At 40.7% G+C, this 23,401-nt stretch overlaps 1 protein-coding gene across 4 annotated transcripts in view; it reads left to right on the top strand.

Annotated features, from left to right (window-relative positions):
- Window positions 1-23,401, top strand: part of eya2 (EYA transcriptional coactivator and phosphatase 2) — a 33,826-nt gene that overhangs the window by 1,073 nt on the left and 9,352 nt on the right. The window contains exons 2-9 of one of the 4 annotated variants that reach the window (XM_074641702.1): window positions 11,305-11,384; window positions 12,217-12,258; window positions 12,736-12,861; window positions 13,410-13,526; window positions 18,076-18,152; window positions 18,923-19,106; window positions 19,895-20,028; window positions 20,155-20,238. In XM_074641702.1, coding sequence (XP_074497803.1) covers window positions 12,759-12,861; window positions 13,410-13,526; window positions 18,076-18,152; window positions 18,923-19,106; window positions 19,895-20,028; window positions 20,155-20,238 — 699 coding nt within the window. In that variant the 5' untranslated portion in view covers window positions 11,305-11,384; window positions 12,217-12,258; window positions 12,736-12,758. Of the gene's footprint in view, window positions 1-11,304; window positions 11,385-12,192; window positions 12,259-12,735; window positions 12,862-13,409; window positions 13,527-18,075; window positions 18,153-18,922; window positions 19,107-19,894; window positions 20,029-20,154; window positions 20,239-23,401 lie in introns of those variants that run through there. The other 3 variants (XM_074641710.1, XM_074641721.1, XM_074641730.1) reach the window with 3 other exon arrangements.

The following is a 23,401-nucleotide window of genomic DNA, read 5'->3' as shown; positions in this document are numbered from 1 at the left end:
TTAATGTTGGCTAAATATAAACTTTATTGTAAAGCAGAAAAAATTAGGGCAATGTAAAAAGTAATATTTTGTTTTTCAGTGTAAATCTTCTTGTCAGCTGAGAATACTATCATCTCATTTTCTTCTTCACTCATTTGCTTTAATTCATTCCAATTCATTGTAAGAGTCATTAATAAGCACAGAAAAAAAAAAAATCCACCATCAACAAATGAGTTATTTGTGTCCCACTGAGCCCTTTAAAAGGTGTGTGAGTGTGTCTGTGTGTGTTGTGTGTGTGTGTGTGTGTGTGAGAGGCACCTTCTCTCAGATTGAGCTCCTTTGTTTTTCTTGGTGCTGGTTGAGTCGCTGCAACACTTTTCGCTGGGCTTTAAGTACAGAAGATTACACTGAAACCACTGACACCCCCTCAGCAGCCATGCAGGGACCCTCATTAACTAAATTAGGGGAGCCTCGCTAAGCACTTTTCAAAGGCTGGTATTCATATTTTTCAAGGACCCCTTCATGGCTCCAGACTAGAAAAACTCACTCACTGTGTTTTTCCAACCGCTTAAATCACCTTTTTAAACATCTACGTCCATCAGCTGCACAGTTGGAAGAAAAAGGATTTAATGGGGCAATTTGGATTTTCAAAAATAATATAAATAAACAGATTTGGAGCAAAGACATGTGACATTACATTTTCTTGTATAGAGAGTTTTGTCATGATATTTTAAACATATATATATAGAGAGAGAGCTGCAACGATTAATTGATTAGTTGTCAACTAATAAATTAATTGCCAACTATTTTGATAATTGATTAATCACTTTGAGTATTTTTTTTTAATAAAAAAAAGTCTAAATTCTCTGATTCCAGCTTCTTAAATGTGAATATTTTCAGGTTTCTTTACTCCTCTATGACAGTAAACTGAATATCTTTGAGTTGTGGACAAAACTTGTGGATGTCATCTTCGGCTTTGGGAAACAATGATTGATATTTTTCACCATTTTCTGACATTTTATAGACCAAACAACTAATCAATTAATCGAGAAAACAATCAACAGATTAATCGACAATGAAAATAATTGTTAGTTGCAGCCCTACATGTATATACATATATATATGTATATTAATTATGAAATTAGTTGTTTTTAAAATTAGATTTAAATTAGCTTTATTTGAACTATACAGTTTTGTTTTTGCATCTTTATATATGGACATCAGAGCTTTTTTTTATTATTACTATCATCATTGTTGCAGGGCAAACAAAGTTTAACAGTGAAATGTGTTTCCCATATACCTGCTCACACTAATTTCTGCATTTTATAGAATAAACTGGACGCATATCTCTCCTTGTCAGCGTCAGTTATCTGAAATAAACCTGCAGGGCTAATGGCCGGCCAAAGTAGGGTTTTTATTTTGGATAGTTGCTGTATCAGATTCAGGTCTGTGACGGATTGTAAATCTCAGTAAATCTCCTTTGTGTACCTGCATTTTAACCCCCACAAATACCATCCAGTGGTCGTGATGGAGGGGTGGTAGAGGTGGTGGGGGGTTGGTGTGTTTCCTCAGACCACATACCGAAGGTGTGTGTGCTCGGGCGTGTTTGATTTAACACTGCGGTTCGTCTCTTAATAACATTAGGCCCCATTTCTGGACTCCCTCTCTCTCCTCCTGGGCCGGGTCCCTCTCCGTCTCTCTCTCTCCTCAGCCTTCATGGTTCCTATTACTCGCTCTAATAAATTGTGAATAAGCAGCGGCCCAAAAAGTCCCGGGCTGTGGAGAATTCCCCATCCTGTAGCGCGAGGCACCCCCTCTTAAGAAAACACAAATTAATTCCAAACCCCTCTGTAGCCAAACGTTTGTGGAATGATAAATATTTTCATAGGAAGCTCTGCTCTTCCTTACTTTATCTGCACCAATTTCATTATATTTCTTCTTCACAGCCGCACAGTTCTTGATGCCTTTTAGCTTCTGTGCATCTTTCTCCTCCTCCTCCTCCTCCTCCTCCTCCTCCTCCTCCTCCTCCAGCCTCGCTGATTTGAACTCAAGGTTACACCAGGGCCCTCATGTCGACCCTTATAGTCTGAACATAGAGTCAATCCATCCTCTTACTCTGAAAAGAAGGTATTATAGGACTAAAGCTAGACTTATGAGTTTCATTTTGCTTCGTTCGCTGCACTGAGGTGACTCTGGTCAATATTTGGTGCAGAAATGTTTCAGTCTTTTTCAGTTAGATGCTGCTTTTTTTTGTTCTATTCATTCACACACCGTCTTTGGGTTTTTGCTCAGCCCTGTGTACTAAATGTTCACTGTGCTTCATGTTTGATAGGTGATCAAGTATCATTATAAAGGCCTAGTTATAGTTTATCCTGCTTTTGATAATGAAAGGAACAGATTACTTAAAAGATGCTGTTTAGAAGACCACAAAACAGTCAAAACTAATCTTGTGAAGTATGTTAAAAATATGAATGTCTTCTTTAAAGTAAGCACTTGTTCATTTATTCATTTTCACTTTTAATTTTTTTCTTTAGTATTTCCTCATCAGTGAGCAAGGAGTGTACACTTCTTTTATTTTCGTTTCTTTAGTTTTTCCTGTCTAACTACGTCCGTATATCTCCTTGAGCGGTCGCCGTGGAATAAAGCAAAGTCTTCTAGGTTTTCATGGAACGAATGCGTCTGAACTTTATACAACTTCAGAAGCAGCAATCACGAACGTAGCCTGATATGTGCAGCTGTCTGAAGGCCTGACTAAATCAAAACTCTCCTCAACTATTCTTTGTAAAAGTTCTTCTATTACTGTAAAGAAAAGCATAAAAGTAACAACAGAAGGTGAAACAAAGACAATAAAGTCAATGAATTATTAGCATTTAAAAAAAACTGTTTTGATCCCTCTCATCTAATCCTTGTTGTTTTCTGAATTTAGTGTCTGTTGTGTTGTGAGACCTCGGACATGAATCTGCACACACTACACGTCAATATGTAACGAGATGCTGGTGATTCTATTGTTGTATAAGTTATCACACTTCCCCCTAAATATCTTCCTCTTTCCCGCCCTTGTCTCCCTTTTTTAATTCCCTTAAAGCCCCAGAGAGCACCCTGTGGTGGTGGTGTGTGTCTGTGTCTGTGTGTGTGTGTGTCTGTGTGTGTGTGTGTGTTAAACCCTGGGCTGTCAGCAGACAACAGCTGTCTCTCTGGCTATCTCCACTCTCCTTATCTCATCTTGAGAAGCCACACACATCGCAGCGTATAGCCTGCAGTGGCCATATTTCTTTTTTTTTCATGCTTAATAAGGGTACTTTCCACTGAAAAAGAGAATTTAATAATTCTCTGTGGCTCTGGGAGTATTTTTCTTTTGAGGCGTCAGAATTTTTCTTTATTGAATCTTTTCCCGAATATCCTTTTCTTTACCAACCTCTTTTCCATCTTTAACTCACAGTTTTATAATATCTCATCTCATCTCATTATATCTTGCGTTCTTATCTCTCCAAAAGGGCATAAATCACTCTATTGCTTTCTCTTTTCTCTCTCACACACACACACACACACACACACACACACACACACATTTACACAGTAAATCTACCAGTAGAGAAGTAATTGGACCTCAGTCCGTCTGTAACGGCTGCGTGCTTCAGCTACCAGCGAGCTCTGTCCGGCCAGCTGTTAGCAACTACGGCGGCCACTAGCAGTCATCTGCTGAGGAGACGGATCGAGGACAAAACCTTTTCGGCCTAATGACTAATAAAGTCTGAGAGTGTGTGTGTGTGTGTGTTCATTAGAGAAAGCAGAAGCAGTCATGCAGTCAGGCGTGTGTCAGTTTTGAGTGTGCGAGCGTGTGCGCGACCGCCCTCCCATCACTGGACCAGATGTTTTTTTACCTGGGAGCCAGACCACCATCTAACTGGGGTCAGCCCGGTCCTCCAAGCCCACACCCGCTCCTCCGGGCTGCTGGGAGGTCTGCCAGCTGTCCCTCACTTTGACCCCCGTCCCGGGGCACTGGTTCTGTGGGAGTCAGAGTCTGGGCCTTGGGGTAGGTGGTCCTTCTCGGATTTGGCAATATTACCGGGGGGAAAATTTGTTAGGGATATTATTAGAGTGCGAAATGCCTGCCGGGTATATGGGCAGTGAAGGAAATATAAAAAAGAAAGCAGAATTCTTTTGAATGTAGAAAGGAGTAGAGAGTGTGTGCTGGAGAAAAGCAGAGATAAAGACACTGGCGTTGTTGAATAAAGAGGTTTTGATTACTGGGGGACAGAAGAGGGTAGCTTCTGGCATTAAAGCAGTCTTGTTGCAGGGAGTTAGTCAAGTGGAAAAGAAAGGCCACCAAGTCTGGGAGGTAAAGTTACAGAGTCGGCAACAGGTTCACCGCTGCCAGAGATTAACTGGAGCCTCTCGTAGAAGGACTTCTGTTTCTTTCAAAGGACTTCTGTATCCGCTATTATGGGACTTAACTGTTCGTTCACTTTTAATTTGAAAGAACTTCAGTATTAGCCAGGTGTGTGTTTTGGTTTATTTGAGAAAAAACATTGCAGAGACTCCAGTGAGAGTTGAATCTGTCAATAAAGCGATTAATGGCTTGCGGCGTTTTTTAAAACTGGTTGCTCAAGTTTCTTAATTTTAGGTTGATGATGTAAACACACTAGCTCAGGAAGTATTAGCCGGGGACGTCTGGCAATGTGCTGCTGGCTGTGTGAAACCTCCGCTGAGATGGGTCACTCTGATAGGAAACATGGAAACATCTTACTCTTGTGTTTTTGCTTTTTACCGTCTCAGCAAGTGTCAGACTTGGTATGCGGAGTCAACAAAAACATGTCAGGTTTACTGTTGACATTAGCATTTTTTTCCCAACATCAAAAATAATAATGCTCAGGGTTTTTTTGTTTTTTTGCTGATGGACGGCTTTATATGTGTGTAAACAGAAATGTTCTGTTAATTGATTGGGGCATAACAATAAGTTGTAGTGTATCAAGTATAAACAGATTAGCACAAAAAGCTAGTGTCCTTTATAGACGTTGCTGGCAGTAATAACACGTTTCTTACTAACGTTTGATGCTAAAATATGTGGAGAGCACACAAACACGCACTTGGAATGCCTCTTAATGAATTCTCTGGTTGCTTCGAGGTCGTGGTAGGTTGAGATTATCAATCCTGAACATCTGTTAGTGGACCACCAGCGTGTCTGAGCCTCTGTCTCTGTACAGCTAATGTACCCATTTCAATCAATTGGCAAAGAGAACTTTGTCTTTTACGCTGCTTTACACCTTAAACCTTTCCCACTAATGTCCTTATTTTATTAAAGACATGGTCAATTAACTGCTAGTTGTATGATTAACATTGTTCTCAATATGATGAGAAACTTTTTATAACTCCTTGTGGAGCTATAAAATGATTAGTCGAAAATTAATCGGAATCTATTTTGATAATTGATTAATTATTTAAGTTTCCAAACATTACCTGGTTCCAGCTTCTCAGTTGTTAGGGTTTACTACTTTTCTTTGTCTTATGTGATTTAAAAAAAAAAGAGAAAAATTAATATATTTGGTGTTGATTTGACAAAACAAGCAATTTAAAGACATCACATGTGTTACGGATATTTTTCACTATTTTCTAGGGCTGTCTTTGTCCAAAGCAATCCTTAATCGACTAACGCTCATTCGATTTAGCCGGCTAATCGATTAATTGATTTAATAACAGATCTGTAAAACTTTGTTTCTCCACAAAGAATCACACAAAAGCACCACTTTAAATCTCGTGTTTGCCAGAGATGTGCTCATAAGTTTCTTGGAAATAAGTCATTCAGCATGAAAAACGACTAATCGACTAAAGAAATCTTAGTTGACTAAGATCAAAACGACCGATTAGTCGACTGATGGAATAAGAGGGGGCAGCCCTACTATTTTTCTTACATTTAATAGAACAAATAATCAACTCATTAATCAAGAAAAGAATCTGAATAGAATAAAAGATAATACTCATAATAATCAGCACATATCTCTGTGCTTTGATGAAAAATGTCAGAGTTCAGACAGCGAGGGGCTTTGTGTGTTTGCCCCTTATTTATATAAATATGTTTTGTGCATGTGACTTAGCATTAGTATGTTATATGCAGTCTGTATATGGTTTATTGAAGGATTATCCGGCTTATGAGGACATGAGGAGTTCTCTGTTTTTATCATGAGTTATTAGAAAAAATAATCTTCATCTTCTTTCCATTTATCTTAAGAGGTGTTGGCTTTGTTCTTACCTTCTGAATATGGATGTAGTTCAAAAGACTGAAGTATAATGCTAAAACTAATTGTGTGCCAAGAGGGCAGTAGCTGGCAGATGGCACATATTTCCACCACCAAGCCGCTGATAATGTCACACAAACTCAAATACTGGGCCCTTGTTCTGTGTCTTTTATCGGCGACTGTGTGTGCGTGTGAGAGAGAGAGAGAGAGGGTTTGTGTGCAGCAGTGAATCAACCCCCAACTAAGCCTCAGGCTGTTGGGCAGACTGTCCACATTGAGGGCTCCAGGTGGGGTCCCATATGGCACGACTACAGAGCAGCAAGTCACCTCGTCTCCAGAGTCACAATGTTTCAATAAGAGGTCAAACCATCAGAGGGTCAGCGCCGCAGTGTGTGACCACCAGACCCTCACATGTTGTATCAAGACACAGACAGACTCTGACACAGAAACACATATTGATATTGTAAACACGTCTAACCACACACTGACATAGTATTCAAATAATTTTTGAATAAAGACACACCCTTCCTAGGAAATTCAGCGGACTGTGACTAAATCATTCATCAACGGCATCTAATGAAGTACACAAATTAGTTGAAAAGTGATGTGTCACTCTGATACACTGATACCAAACTGCCACTGTCATTCAAAGGAGAAGACAGTTGACCTTTTATGTTACAAGTTGTTTTTGATTTTTATTATTTCAGATAGGAAATACAGTAAAATTACTCACTGAAACTAATAATTAATATACAATATATAATTCTTTGCATCAAACCTTCTATTAAATATTACTCAAGCTCAGCAAGGTGTAGTTTGGGAACTATTTCATCTTAGCAGTCATACATTCACCAAATGCTGTGACTTTAAACTGTGACACATTTGAACTGGAAAGTCATTTGGGTAATCCTTGCTAGTTTTTACTTGTACTACACAGTATACTAACCGCATTACTTGGCCATGTGTGATTTGATTTCTTAGTAACCTACTCATCTTACCTACTTATCTAGAGTTTGGGGCGCTTTGTGGTCGCAATTGTTGTAACTTGTTTGCAGTGTTTGGTTAGCGGAGCTAAATATGTAAACTGATATTTCAAGCTGTGTTTTTTTTCATTCTTCACACACAACTACTTCCATCATTTAAAGGCAGTGTCGGTGATCTGGAGAAACTAGCAAGAGTACAGTAGATTCTTTAAAAAATCCAACAGAAAAACCGAGCCCAGTGTTGCCAACTCTTTTCAAATGAAAGTAGATAGCAGCACTAGCTCCAAAAGTCCCTGAATTTCGAGAGAAAGTCGCCAAGTCGGCAACACTGACAGTCTGTTGCTTCAGGCCTCCCTCTAAAGCCACTCCTCCAAAATTTCCATTATGAACGTAAACAGCAAACATGGCTATTGTAGGCAGGCAGGTACCCCGTTAAATCATTACATTTTGGCTGAATGAAATGATTGTACGGGCTTATTACAGTTCTCAAACAGCCACAGGTACCAATTTCATTTTCTTTTGTCAGAGCATTTGCTTTACTGGTTGATGTCTGGATGTAAAGAGAATTACAACAAATATAACAAAACTGTTTCTAAAATCTTTACCAACACTTTAAAGTGCAACACTATGAAAGCATTTGAAAAAATGATTATTGGAAAGTCCGCTCTTTTATCCCCATTTGAATGATTATTGCGTCTTGTCCGTCTTTATGGCGGCTGACTTGTCACCCCACGTTTCCGTGTGGCTGTTTGGAAATGCTAGAAACACTTTTTCCTTCAGTTGCGGTTGGACTGATAAATGAACTAGTCGGCCCACATGGATCAATGTCGTGTCCGTAGTCCGTTCCTCATTCAACAGTTTACTTGAACTACAGGTAAATCTGCATAAACTCAGCGTAGTCCTTTAACTGTATCAAATGACATTTCAACTTAAAGCACAATACGCCATCCTGTGATGTAATCCATCAGCACAAAGGCTAGAATTTGATACCCGTGAAAGAAGCAGTGGTCTAGCAGAACCCTGGGACCCAGGTGAAGCTGGTGGGACTGGCCTTGTGGCCCCGCGGCCCCCCGTGGCCCCGCTGGGTTTGTTTTAGCTTCGGTTTCAGCCCTCGGCTCTCCACATCTCTGCTGAGCTCCGCTCATCTTCCCTCCGGTGTCCTGCAGTTCCCATGGCCTTGTGCGCCCTCCTCCCAGGCCTCACCCTGAACCAGGAAGTGCCTTCCCTATCGCACGCAGTTTTTGTGTTTGTGTCTGCGTGCGTACAGGACTGTTGCAGGGATGCAGCTGAAGTCAAGAGGACTCTGAACAGGCGTCACTCTCACTTTTGATCCCTGGAAAGGGCGAGGAAATGCTAAGCACAACAGCACTTTCCTTATTTTCCCCTCTGTGCTGCGGGATCAGTGTTACTCTCCCGAGCTTCACACTCGGCCTGTGATAAAGGTCAGATCAAGATCTCTGATGGCTGCGAGGTCTTCAGGGTCATTTCAAGCGGAAAATAATAGGAAAACCAAGGAACACATGGTTTAGATTAAAAGTACAGATTTCAAATTGAGTTAAAGCTAAAAAAAAAAAAAAAAGTTATAATAAGAGTTTTCTTAATTTGGAACAATTTAAATTACAAGTATCTCTAATTAGTGTCTTGTTTATGCCCTTGTCTTTTTACACAATTATTGATATGACAAACAGTAAATCACCTCCTTTGTGTCACATTTACAGTCTGTTGTATTTATGTTTATTTTACGGTCAATAACACAGATGTGCAGGTGGATTTTTGGCTGCAGAGTCTTCATGGTTGAAGTATATTGTTTTCTCAGAAAACACCACGAGCTGTCTTGGGTGTTTTTTAAAGCCGGGAGGGCGGCTCCATCAGCTGGAGCTGACACAACATGAGATGTGTTTTCTCTGCTTTTCTGTCAAAAAAAACACTCTCGTTAATGACATGAGAACAACACAAAAGATACTGTAAGTCGTCTCAGCTTTTATGATGCCCGGTGGAGCTCCTGTTGATCAGCAGACTGTCACAATTTCTGTCACTTTTCTCAGACAGCTTGTACTTTTTTTTTTCTCCTCTCACCTTCATCTTCTCTGCTGCTGTAAAAACCCCGCTGCCCCTATAATTCATGACTGTCATCTGTCTCTGTCGTTGTGTTGTCAGCGAGGTCAGAGGTCAGGCAGTTAGCTGCAGCTTTTGCCAGATTGGAATGGCCCAGAGGCAAAGAGAGAGACAGAGGGAAAGAAAGAGAACGAGAAAGAGAAATAAAATAGTTCAGCCTGTTGTGCATTGTCATACAGCACAAATAAACAAGAGTAGTCGTGATGTTGCTGAACCAAAAGCAGGTCATGTCACTATGATCAAAAGTGTGTGAACACTGGAACATTACACCCACATGTGATTGTTGAACATCTCATTCCAAAGCCATTAGCATTAACATGTTGCTATACCAGACTCCACTCCTCTGGGAAGGCTTTCCTCAGGATTTTGGAAGCTGGATTCAGGGATTTTCTCCCATTTAGCCACAAGAGCATCAGTGATGTTTGGTAATAAGGTGTTGGATGAGGTTGAGGTCATTGCTCTCTTCCGGGCCTGTCAAATTCTTTCATGCCAAACTCAGAAAAAACATCGTTGCTTTTTTTTTGTGCAAGTTGAAACAGGAGGGGGCCTTCCCCAAATTGTTGGAACAAAGTTGAAAGCACAATGTTGTCTGAAATATTGTTGCATGCTGTTGAATTATCATACAAAAATAAGTGCAGTGTGGATATTGTTCACATACTTGTGGCCCTATGGTGTTAGTATGACTTGATCAAGTTTCCCTGTACAACTTCAGTCACCCCACAGTACATCATGCTTTAGACTGACTGGTACCTTGTGTGAGTTTTGACTTTAGGATCTGCTGTCAAACAGGCTGACCTCATTCAGCTTCCTGCTCAGACTAATTCATGTGGCATTGACCTTTTGACCTCCAGCTCACTGAGCCGGGACCCGCCCCTTCCCTCTCCTCTTTTTACCATTTTCGCTCTCACTCTTCAGTCAGTCAGTCAGATCAGTCTCAGTATTAATGAATGCACACAGAAGGATTCACAAATGTATTTTGTGATATATATATATATATATATATATACTGTACATAAATGACTCGCCACAAAATATTTTTCGATGCACACAAAAGTAGTTATCGTTGTATATAAATAATTAAAAAATCCACATGTAAAAAATAAGGTTTACAAATATATTTCTGATTCACACACAAATAAAATGTATATGACAAATGAATCAAATAAATGTAATAGAAATTCACAAATATATGTATTTAAAGGTATTTTCAATTTTCATCAAAAGCATCTTTGGATGTTGTTGCATTTATATACAAATTGTTGAACCTTTTATATATATTTTTTTACATTTATATACAATTATAACTATTTTTGTGTGCATTGAAAAATATTTTTGTGGAGAGAGTCATTTATATATTAATCACAAAATACATTTGTGAATCCTTCTGTGCGCATTCATTAATATTGAGACTTATCTGACTCCATCCTTTTTTCCTTCCATGGAACTGTTAAAGGGAAACTAATACAACCTGAGGAATTCAGTAAAGGAGACAGCAACCTGTCAAAGCTCTATTGTCTTATCATATCACCCAACGACGTACGTGAGAAATTCCGCTGAACTGAGAATACTGAGTAAACTCACTGCTATTTTATTTTGGACCGCAGCCCTGCTCTGGTCTTTCTTTCCTGGTTTATTTTCTCCTAATAGCTACGCACAGTGTGCACAGCGCCGCTGCCAAACAGCAGAGTGAGTCAGCATTAGTGGAGCATTTATTTTAACATTTTCCCTAGACACAATGTTACCTGTCAGGTTACTGTAACTCGTCATTTGACTGTCAGAGTCTCTAATCACCACGCTCTTCACATCAATGCCGCATTCATTGTGTTCTCTTTCTCCTTAAAACTATTCACCTCATGAACTGTGTGCAACAGAGAAAAAAGCTTTCTTCCCCTCCTCCTTGTCCCGCTGCAAAGCGGCCCGAGGCACGTCGCCATGTGTCAGTCACCTGCATACCTGTGTCCTGATGGTGTGTGTGCTTGCTATTGTTTCCACAGGAGAGTTGACGGCTCGAGAGGAACCTGACTAACAGCAGTGAGACGGGATAAAGAGGATAAAGCTCTCTCTACAGAGCCAGGTGAGAGGGCAGAACTACAAAGAAATGCAAAGTGGCTGCTCACTGGAGTCAATAAACAGATTATAAACTCTTAAAAAAAAAACTGCATAATGATAAAACTGGTCATCAGGACTGCACACACTAATTGTTTTGGAGCGAGGAGATTATTTTTTTTTAGGGCAACCAATGATTTTAATCAAAAGTTGCATTCATTTTTTTTTTTTTTAAATCTTAGCACATTTTTGTTGGAGGTGGAGGGTCTCCTGAATTACACATGTCTCTGGAATTGTACAAAGATTATTAGGAAATAATGCTGATGTCGATTAAATATCATGCGCTATTATGCTTATTTTCAGGTTTTCAGGCTTTAATGTTCAAAAAACCTCACTTTATTTTTCTTTACCGGCTCTACCCCCAGAAAAGCCCAGTCTGCTCTGATTGGTCAGCTGGTCCACTCTGCTGTGATTGGTTAATTGAACCAAACTCCGCTCTAACTAGCTTTGTTTAAAGGGCGTGCCAAACTAGCCGCCAGGCAGGTATTGTGTTACTTGGTGACATCACCACGTTATGGAAGAAAAGGTGGGACTTCAAGCGAGGCATTTCCGGCAGTTCAGGAACAGTGTTTCTCCCTTTGGCGTGGACTTTGCAGACCTTTTACATGCACAAAGAACTATATAACAAACTACAGGAAAAGGAGAAAGGAAAAAGTCCAAAAGCATAATAGGTTCCTTTTAATGTTGTGCTAATATGTGCGAAGCACTTAATTACAACAATTTAAATCTCATTGTTCATTTCCTAACTGGTTTCACTGTGAATTTTCTGACGACGGTGCCCGTTCTTGCCTCATTCACAGGGCTTCTCATCATCGATTACAAACTCATCGTACCTACTGCGGGTGAGTTCTTCATGACATGTTGTCACTGAAATTGAAAGAGGAACTGCATTACTTCTTTGTCATGCATGTCACTGCATGTCTTTGTGTCAATTGTAGGAATAAAAGCTAAAATGTGGCGTCACAAGGAAACTGACACATCATTGTAGTTCAACCTTAAACTGTGTGATGTTGATTATGAACTTATTTAAGTTTATTTGACCAAGAACTGTAAGGTTTTCTTTTCCTTTAATTATGTCCAATTTAGGTTTATGTGGTAACTGTTTAATGCTACAAGTCATAAAAAAACCAAACCATCCATTCAGATTTGACCACTGTGTGCATCCCAGCAGAGTTCAGTTTGTGGCATTAAAAGAAAGTGTTTGCATGTTTAACATGTTCTTCCTGACACTGACAAAAAGAGAGATGTTCTATTGTAGCAGATGACGAGAAAGAGAACTTGTCAATAAAAGTTTCCTCATTATTTCTTCCTTCTTTAAGATCAGCTGACGGGTAGAGGCGTCATGGCTGCGTATGGACAGACTCAGTACAGCCCGGCCCTCCAGACTGCAGGGCCGTACGCACCATACACCCACCACACACAGGGCTACAGCGTGCCCTCTTACAGTGAGTACAAACAACAATACAGTCATATAAATGCATGCATTATTGTGATAATCATCTCAAAAGCAAAACATGTTTGTAATGTGACGGCAAAGCGAACAGCTACGGCTAAAAACTCACATTATTTACATCAGATTCTGCAAGTTAGTGCAGCGCTGTCTATTTCTCTAAAGTGCTCGTCTTCCTTCTTTATTTTGTGGAAACAACAAGACACAAAAATAATTCAGCACATTGGCCAACATCAACATTCAACTGGAAACTAATTCAGTCTCATTACAACACAATGGAACAAAAAAGGAAGACAGAGGGGGACACTAGGGGGAACAAGACAGTTTTGTAATGTATGCAAGAAACGGGCACATCAAGTTACAGAGATAGATTGTTATACACTCTTAATCGATCCTCAGTGGAAATACATAAGTCAGTTAACATTAGTTCATACAAAATCGAAATGATTTACAAATATTTCTCCTTTGTTAAAATGGCTATAACTGTGCATGTTTTTCATGAAACCAAACAAATTCATCCTGATGGCATCTCTCCATACTTAGACATTAAAACAGAAGACGGCCTGAGTCATTCTCCAGGACAGACGGGAATACTGGGATACTCCAACTTCAGCAGCACTCCTCCCAGTCAGAGTCTCTACAGCTACTCTCACACACACGGTGAGTCTGAGACACTCTATGTACGGACACACAGACCTGACAGTATACTGTATAATATACCATCTTTGATTTCAACCTTCAACTGGAAGGCTCTTCCATCTTCGTGTTGCCTTCCTCAACTCTTTTACTCCTTTTCTCCTCTGCTCTGCTCTGCTCTCCTCTGCTCTCCTCTCCTCTCCTCTCCTCTCCTCTCCTCTCCTCTCCTCTCCTCTCCTCTCCTCCTCATCTTTCTCTCTTTTCCTCTCCCTCTCTCTGCCACACCTGTTCTCCATTAGCTGCGGTCTGGACTCCTGGCGTCAAAAGTCTCTCCACCCCTCCTCTTTTCTTGGGGTCAGGCCCCCTTTCTCCACTCAGACCAACAACACAGCATGCAAGCGCTTGTGTCTGTTAGAGAGAGAGAGAGACAGTGAGAAAACATAGAGACAGAAAGGATGGGAACAAGAAGAATAACAGAGAGAACAAGAGATGGGCAGAGGGTCTTTGCCGAAAAACAAAAAGTCAAACAAAGTGTGTGCAGCTCTCTGCCCACGCATGGTGTGTGTTTTTTTTGTGACTGTGTGTGTGTGTGTGTGTGTATCTGTGCTGTACACATTCCTCAGTCGCCCGGCGCCCAAAGCATGACTCGATCAGTGCGACTTTATGGCTTTGAAAGCAGCGTGAAATTGACCTTGTGTGTGAGAGGGGAGAGGTTAAGGTGCATTATACGGAGGAGTGAGTGGGTTTAGTGTTGCAGACTGGGGGATGACCCGGTTTCCACTGTATGGATGAAACAGACTAGAGACAAAAAACAGGATTAAACTGTAAACAGATGATGTTGGTGCTACAAACTGTACAGTACATCCCAGCTAAGTTATTTTAAGAAGTACTAATAGTTGCAATAGGAGCTAATCTCTTTATTGAGCCGGTTCATTCACATTCCATCTTTACTACCTTAAGAGATGGTATTTTTCATACTTTTGCATGTTTTTGTAAGTTTGGCATTAGTTTTGATTGATTGTAACAGCATTGTACTCACTAGGGTTGCACCGATCCGACTTTTTCAGTCCCGATAGCGATACCTGGGCTTTGGGTAACGGCCGATACCGAGTACTGATCCGATACTAGTGTTTAATTAATAAGCTGTATGCCTCACTGTGTGAAAGTGACTAGGATCATTCTTTAATGTGTAAGGCAACATCAGGCTTGACATAAACATTGCTTTTCTAACTTTGTAAAACAAAATGTAACAAATAAAATACATATATATAAATAAAATGAATTGTTATTTATGATTGAAATAATGAATCGTACACTAGCAACTTAGCAAAACAAATCTTCAAAACAGGAATTCAAATTCAAGTGTAGACCTTTTTAATGCAGCAACAAATTGGCCGAAACTTAAACAGGAATTCATATTCCAGTATATAATGTACATAGTATATAAACATAGAATTGAGTTGAGTAGATCAGCCCAAATATGTCACAGATATCCGATCCAGCTATTTGAGTCAGTCATGCCCGATGTGTGATCAGGTATCGGAATCCGTGCATCTCTAGTACTTAATTGCAGAGATCTTGGAAAATGATGACAACGCCAAAACAAAGTCAGACAGGGCAAGAAACAAGAGTGTTCAAACAATCAGACAGATTTTCAACAAGCCAATAATCTATCTAAACCACTTTATTTAGAGGAGGAACCAGAAAGTTAGGGCACTCAAAAAGTTTCTAATTTCTCAGGAAAACTGTAGAGCCGAGTATGGCAGGTCAAAGTTAAACAAGAAATCAGAGGGGCAAGAAAAAGTCATACATACGATAGGTTAGCCAATGATGAACAGCTGAATGATAATAATAATAAGAAACAGTGCATTGTAAACATTCATCACAGTTTACAGACCAACATTTAGAGTGTGCTTACTTGCGGTTTTACCTCCAAATAAAGTGTTTTTTTTAGATAACTAAAACTGTTGGTTTGTTTACAACCCGTCTCATCGTCTGACCGCTTGTAGTTTTTGCCCCGTCAGACTTAATTGTAGTGATTTCAGGTCTCAGGTCTCCCGCTAGAAAGGAGGGCCAACGTTACAGAAATGAGACTCAAGTTGTGCTATTGTTCATCAGTATTGCTAACCTGAAGCTGGCTCCGTTTTCATGGAGATGATTGTGTTGATAACCAGTCATAGTACATGAGAGGGAGGATCGTAACCGCCGTCTATGTTCTCTCTGTTTTCCAGCCGTTCCCAGATAACTCTAGTTTTCCATATCACTTCCTCTTTAAGAGAATATTCAGATGTCACACATTATACGGGAATGTAAATATTCATGTAAACGCGCTCATGATGAAACTTCTTACAAACTGCTAAGCCCTCGTTGACTGTTGAACCAACAAACAGTTTTTTTAACAGGGTGTAGTTTGAGTTTGAAAGACAATTTTTCCTAAACAAAACAAATTTGTTTGAATATTTTTATGCATAAATCATTAACTGCCAACTTCAAACGGTAATAAACTGCCACAACAACCAAATGTTTGTAGGATTTGAGAATGTTTCCATGTCATCCATTATACTGTACACAATACGCAGGCACACACACACACACACACACACACACCACAAAAAGCCATCAAAACACGTACTGTACACTGTACAACTGAAACCAAATGGGGACTATGGGAGCCTTTTTGTGTTTACTTGAGAGACCTCCTGTATTTTTCCTTCAGTCGCTTTGAAGATTGTTGTGTTGTCCGGGGAGGTTTCACTGTGGTTCTTCCATTGAGTCATTTTTCTCCTGTTTGTCATGCACTGTGGAGGGGAGAAGAATAAACGGGGTGCAAGAGGGAGCAGTAGTGGACGGAAGAAATGATGGAAGGTCTACTTGAGGAAGTGGATCTTTAAAAGTATTTAAGGACAGTTCAGGTCATAAATCTTTATGATCCCCAAAGGGCAACCTGTTGTGCAGCTAGCAGTAAAAAAAACAACAGGTTAGGTCCTTCACAGAAAAGAACTGTACCTTCCTAATGTACATAACAAAAAACACCCATTCAATAAACAGTACAGTTGGAAACAGTAATTGTTTGCGAAGGTTAATTGCAATGCACACAATAGTCTGCTCAAGCAACTGTCAGGTCTTGTCACAATAGGCCCTTTCATCCACAACACGTTGCCAGGCGATATTAATGCTGGCAGTTTAGAGTCACCTATTAAGCTAACCTTGGACTCTGGCAAGAGCACCCGGAGGAAACGCATACAGTTTTCACTTATCTAGTTTGATATCTCAACATCTTTCTGATGGATTGGCACAAAATTCTATTCATGGTTCCTACAGGATTCATTTATTTTTAGTGACACTATGAGATTGAAATTTGTTGTTTTGAGTGAAATGTTGGACGGATTGCAATGAAATTTGGTTCAGACATTCATATTCCTCTCAGGATGGATTGTACTAACTGGTGATCTAGTGCCATCATCAAGTCAAAACTTTATTTTGTCCAACACTTAAAGGGATAGTTTGGGTGTTATGAAGGGGGGGGTTGTATGACGTACGTATCCATATTACCTACAGTAGATGACAGTCGGCGTGCCCTCAGCATTGAGAAACAGACAGGAGCACCGGAACAAAGCAACACAGTGCTGTGGACATGGACGGTAGAAAAACGTATTTTAGCCACCTAAAAGAAAGGGTAACCTAAAAAAAATTATATCTGTTTAAGTTTAAGCTATATTTAGAATGTTTTCTGACGACGAACTGAACTGAAAGTGAAACGTATGTATACTGTTTTTCTCATCTGAGCCTGCTGGCTTTGGAGAGAGCATAGGGAAGGAGAAAGAAAGGGCCGTCTGATGGCAAAATAAAGCGGTGAAAATATTGTAAATATAGCGTACACTTAAACAGACATCTTTTTTTTTTATTTTCTTTTTAGTTAAGCCTTTCTTTTAGGTGGCTAAAATAAATTTTTCTGCCATCCCATAGCACTGTATTGCTTTGCTCTGGTGTTGGTACTCCTATCTGTTTCTCCAAGCTTGGGGCATCCCGACAGTCAGTTTTCATTACCATTTGTAACCTTTTGAGATATCCAGCCAACTTGATAATTGGTGGAATGGAAAGATTAATGCTGTCCAGTGCCCTAGGTGGAGGTGATACAATTACAAGAGATATAATTCATCAAACAAACAAACAGCATTGACAGACTTGACAGAAGGATGCAGGGTGAGGCAGTGTCACTGTGGGGGGGAAATTGCTCGGAGGAAGACGTTCCTGCCCCGGCTTGATTAGACTGAGCAGATTCCCAGAGCAGCAGCAGCGGTAGACTTTCCCACCTGTATTGTTATGTCAAACATAAATCTCCCTCGCAGCTCCTGCAGCACTGAGCTGTCAATGAGGAAGGAGTCAAAGTTTACTGCTCATTACCTCCTCCACGCAGTTTCACAGATCAGATGTTGTGAAATTATATCCGAGGTTGATTCATCAATACAAGATGTAACGCAGGGAAATCTCTCACCAGCTTGTGATTATTCTCTATCCTGCATGATGAATTGTTTCCTGAAGGTTTGACCTTTGTCTTCACATCATTTCTCAGGTGGTGGTATTTCATCTGGAATTTTTCAAGGCACCCATGCAATCTCAAGTTCAACCCCGTTCAACTCTACCCAACAAGTGAGTATGATTTAAATGTTTATTCTCATTAATATCTACCCAAGATATTCCTCGTTGTCAGTGTTTTGGTTCAATTTAGTTTTAATGAAATTTTAAGTTAAGAGGTAAAAAAGAAACACCAAAGTTTGGTTTACATTTTGTACTACCTTATCATTTGCCAAGTGCCGTCATTATTTCAAGTGTTAACTGTAAAAAGAATGTTATTTCTACACAATTGTTTTACTGCCAAGACATCTGAAGAGTTTCCACAATAGGATATAGAAAAATATATCTTAAACTAGAGACCATCTTGTGATGGGATCACACCAGCCCCAATGTCCCCTTTCCCAATTCCTAGCCCCTACCGGCGCCCTTGCTCGGACCACGACTATCTTCAAACTCTGCCTTCCTTTTGATATCAACTACACACCTGTGACACCTTTTTGGTTGTGATGCTATCGTGGTGACAAAATCTATCCACAGAAGGACATATAAACATCTGGCAAAGTACTTAAAACCACCTCTGTGGTAGTTCTTGCTACAGTCGGTCTCTCCAGGACCGCATTTTGCCATAATGACACACACACACAGACTCACAAGGTGAAAACAATACCAGCCACATGCTGTTGCGGCTGGTAATTATAGCAATCTTGACAATATCATAAATAAAGCTGTCATAAAAAAACAGTCATATATCAATCATACTGTATTGTTGACTGTCTAAATGCATGAACACCTCCGGCTGGAATGTTACATGACACTGACTAAAGTCGTTGCTTACGTTTTGACAGGAGTTTTCAGCGTACTCAAGCTACAGTCAGAGTCAGTACTCTCCGTATTATAACTCACATCACTACAACAGCCCCTACCTAACCGGCAGCAACATCAGCCCTGCCGCCATCACAGCTCCAATAGCCTATCAGCATCCAGAACACCCCGTCATGCTGCCCAATCACAGCCCAGAGTCACACACAGGTAAGGAATGACAAACCAATATTTATGATGTTTAAGTTCTTTTTTGTTTTTTGTTTTTAAACGGACATGTCATGCCACATACTAGCTTGTCGCGAAGGAGGCTAAATAACGCTCCATATGGCCATATTCAAAGGGGTCCTTTGACCTCTGACCTCCAGATATGTGAATGAAAATGGGTTCTATGGGTGACCACGAGTCTCCCCTTTACAGACATGCCCACTTTATGATAATCACATGCAGTTTGGGGCAAGTCATAGTCAAGTCAGCACACTGACACACTGACAGCTGTTGTTGCCTTTTCGGCTTGAGTGTGCCATGTTATGATTTGAGCATATTTTTTTTACGATAAATGCAGTACCTGTGAGGGTTTCTGGACAATATTTGTCATTATTTTTATGTTGGTTATTGATTTCCAATAATAAATATATACATACATTAGCATAAAGCAGCATATTTGTCCACTCCCATGTTAATAAGGGTATTAAATTGGATAATCATGTGATTAATCGCAATCAAATATATACAGTATATAAGCTAAACTAGGGGCCTTTTTGAAGAATGTCCTAGCTTCGTTTGAGTGATTTGTGTTGCACTTTATTTATACAGAAAAAAAACTGGATCCTTCACTTCCCATAATGCAACTCAATAGCATCTGTTGTATTCTCTGTGACTTGTAAATCGAGTACAAAGAGTTCCCTTTTAATATGCTCTCGAGCTAATAAATCAAAGTCTGAATCTTTCATAGAGACAACGTTGTTTTATATGTGTGTGTGTGTGTGTTCTTCCAGGAGAGTACCACCCGCCGCCCAGCCCCCCCACACCAGGTAAAGAGGAGGTCCCAGCACGAAGGGGGTCAGATGGGAAGTTGAGAGGGAGGAAAAGAGCCAGCGACCCCGCTCCACCTCTGGACTCTGATATAGAGGTAAACACACTCACACTATGCTGAAAATTATCAGCATTTCTCTACAATATTTATCTCTCTCTCTCTCACACACACACACATAAACGTTCATGAGGTTAACATTACATATCTGTTATTTCACTGCAGCGTGTGTTTATCTGGGACCTGGATGAAACCATCATCATTTTCCATTCGCTCCTCACGGGAACCTTCTCCTCACGATTTGGCAAGGTACGGCAATACGACCCCTCCCTTTGTACTTTACTGTAACGAGTATGTGCTGTAGCTCATCACACAACAGTTAATCTGACAGTAGGTAGGCACAGTTTGGCATAAAATCCTCACAACAACAAACTAATCTCGCTTTAGTCAGATCACCCTTTGTCTCGAGTGCTTATTTGACTAACAGTCAAAGGTTTGGACGCCTGAGCCGAGTCCACGACCTTTGGGTCTCATCCCTGAGCATTTTCACACGCTGGCTGTTTTGCCTTTCTGCCCTCTTGTTTCTTTTCATAATGCACCGGGGCTGTTTAGCTACCCCGGCATCCTGCGGCGTGATTGACAGCCGGTGGGACCTTTACATAACAGATAGGCAGCTGACGAAGGGGCGGACAGCGGTGCGTTTCTTGGTTTTGGCCAGGCATGTGTGTTTTGAATTCTCACGGTCCCCCTGCGGGTTGACACAAGGCTGATGGGAGTTTGAGAGCAGCGTTTCTGATCGGTTCAGCCCCCCGGCAGGCCATGCATGCCGTTGTTTCTTTTTCTTTCTTTACTGCCACGGAGAGGAGGGGGTGAAGAGAAAAAGAGAGGAAGAAACAACAAGAGAGAGAGAGAGAGAGAGAGAGAGAGAGAGAGAGATAGAGCGACAGAGTGGATGTGTTGAAATGTGACTCATGTGCCAAACATTCCTGATTCCTCCCACCACCCAAACACCCCGCTGCTGGAGCGCAGTTGGACGGATTCTGACATCAAAACTCAGACATGCAGCAGAGGAATTGAATGAGTGACATCGGAAAAACAGATTAACAATCCAAGGTGGTTTACAAGCTATCAACGCTTGTTTTTTTCTCCCTCCCAAATTTGCGCTTAACTCATCCTACTCTGACAACCATAATGCATTTTTTTCTAGCACAATTTACCACCAGTTTGTGTCTATTTTAAACAGCCCAGGCTCTTCCCACTAGGGTTAGCCTATTAAACTCTTATCATAAACAAATGTTTTGGACCTGTGAGTGAAGGCAAGTCTGGGCCCAGCGTGCAGGAACGACTAATGGGTGTGTTGAAAGACAGTTGTTTTCACCAGCTTGGTGAGCCAGAGGTGAACGGAGATCCACATGAGGAGCTGATTCCCTCCCCTGTAACAGCTCTTCTATTATCTCATCTATCATACAGCACCCCTCTCTATCCTCTGGTGTGTTTTCTATATCAAACATCCTGCATAGAAAGGTGGGAACTAGATGTTTTAGGTGATTTTATTTTGTCTTTTCCTTCCTCCTCTTTTTGTCTCTTCTCTGCAGAAAGAGGCTTTTATTTAGCAGCCCTCGTTTTTTGGAGGAAGGTGATTATAGATAATTATTTCAATTATTAGACAAGCAGAACAATCCCTTCTTAAGCCTTTAACCGCTCCTTCTTCATCCGTTCTATTCATCTCTTCTTCTTCTGTCCAGTGTTTTTCAGTCCTCCCCTCGTCTTCTTCTCATCGTCATCCTCCTCCTCCTCCTACTGAACTTTTTCCGCCCTTCGTCCTCAATTACCTTTTTCTCTTTACACCGTTTTTGGAGGTGGGGGTGGGGGTGGGGGGGGGGGGGGGGGGGGTTGTAATTGTCATCATTAACCCCGCTTGTGTCATCAAGCCTGTTTCTACCATTTTGAGCCAGGAGGCAGCTCCGCCTGTCATTTCAGATGCACTAATCTAACATTCACCTTTGGCTGACACCCCTCTGCTTCACCCGTCTCACTGCCAAGGACGAGCCAACGCTGCCATCAAAACAATACGCCGCTCATTACATACACACACTTGCCTTTGTAGTCTCGAACAACAACACGCCCAGGCTGTTTGTCAGCCTGAATTAGGATCTATATGTTTCTGTGGGAGATGATTTATGGGCTAATTTGCTTATTAAGAAACAAAGGTGAAGTTGGTGTAACGCAACACCTGCGTATTTGTCTGGGGTTTTTCCAATGCGAGAGAAAAAGGACAGGAGAAGAGAGGCTGTGTCGGGTGGTGTGAGGTGTTGATAGGAAGAGAAAATGCTGTCTGCTGTTGTGTTTTAGATTTTCTTTTGTATTTTTCCAATCATTCCAGGCAGTCATTGCCATTCCTTTATATGACAATCTATGCGAAAATCAAATAGGAAATTCTTGAAACTTGCTAGAATTGTGTCCATCGATCACAGCGTACATCAAGTCTGCTATTATTTTTAGCCGTGCTAGCCGCTTTAGATGTCAACGCTGGTCTGATGGTCGGTCTTCCACTTTAGTGCAGACTGAAATAACTCGGCAACTATAGAGTGCTGCCGTCATTGTGCCATTGGCTTTTTGTTGAGGGAACCAGGGCGATGCTAACTTCCGGGTTGGCCTACAAAAATACGCCATCCCTGGAGCACTAAAGGATGGATTGACATGAAATTTGGGACACACATTATTTTGATGGTTCTGGCGTCATCATCAGGTCAAAATATTTATTAGTCCAATACCTGGGTTTATGTCTAAATACATGTCAAATTAATTTAATTAATTGTTCTATTTACGCAGGGACAGCGCGCAATTAAAAAGTAATTGCACCAGAGTTAGCTATAGGAGCTAATTTGCATCTGTTGTCCCTGCGCAGACAGACAAAAAACAAACACATGACAATAAATACACAACATAAAACAACACAATACATAAAAGTCCATCATAACCAACGTTACGACATTCCCGTCAGCCTCAGTTGTACTTTGTGTTTAGTGCTAGTTCACGCCTGTTAGCACGCTTACAGGCTAAACAAAGATGGAAGAAACTCGTGAGCTTGTGTTTACAACGTGGAAAGTCGTGTACATGATATGTTTGGCGTTCAAGTGGTTAAGTTGTGAGAACACCGCTAAGTAACGGCAATATTAACGTTACTGTCCAGCTAGAAGTCGCAGAGGCTAACAATTTAGCAAGCTAGTAAGTGGGTAACGTAATGCTGGAAATGCAAAGGCATAATGACGGAGGAAAAAGATGAGGCCGTTGAGAATATCAACATTTTCCTTAGACATAGTAAAAAATTATGAAAAAAACAATATACACCTAAAATTACAATATATTAATTTATTATGCACCGAAAAATGTATTTCCATGGTCTACGCCATTTCTGACAACGTCAACAAACGCGTCACAACTCGTAAACTATCCACTGACGAGGTTGTGA

Source organism: Sebastes fasciatus, chromosome 1 (genome assembly GCF_043250625.1).
Source record: "Sebastes fasciatus isolate fSebFas1 chromosome 1, fSebFas1.pri, whole genome shotgun sequence".
NCBI classification, from domain to species: Eukaryota; Metazoa; Chordata; class Actinopteri; order Perciformes; family Sebastidae; genus Sebastes; species Sebastes fasciatus.
Note: the sequence above shows the minus strand (reverse complement) of the source record. Positions and strands in the feature narration are given on the sequence as shown.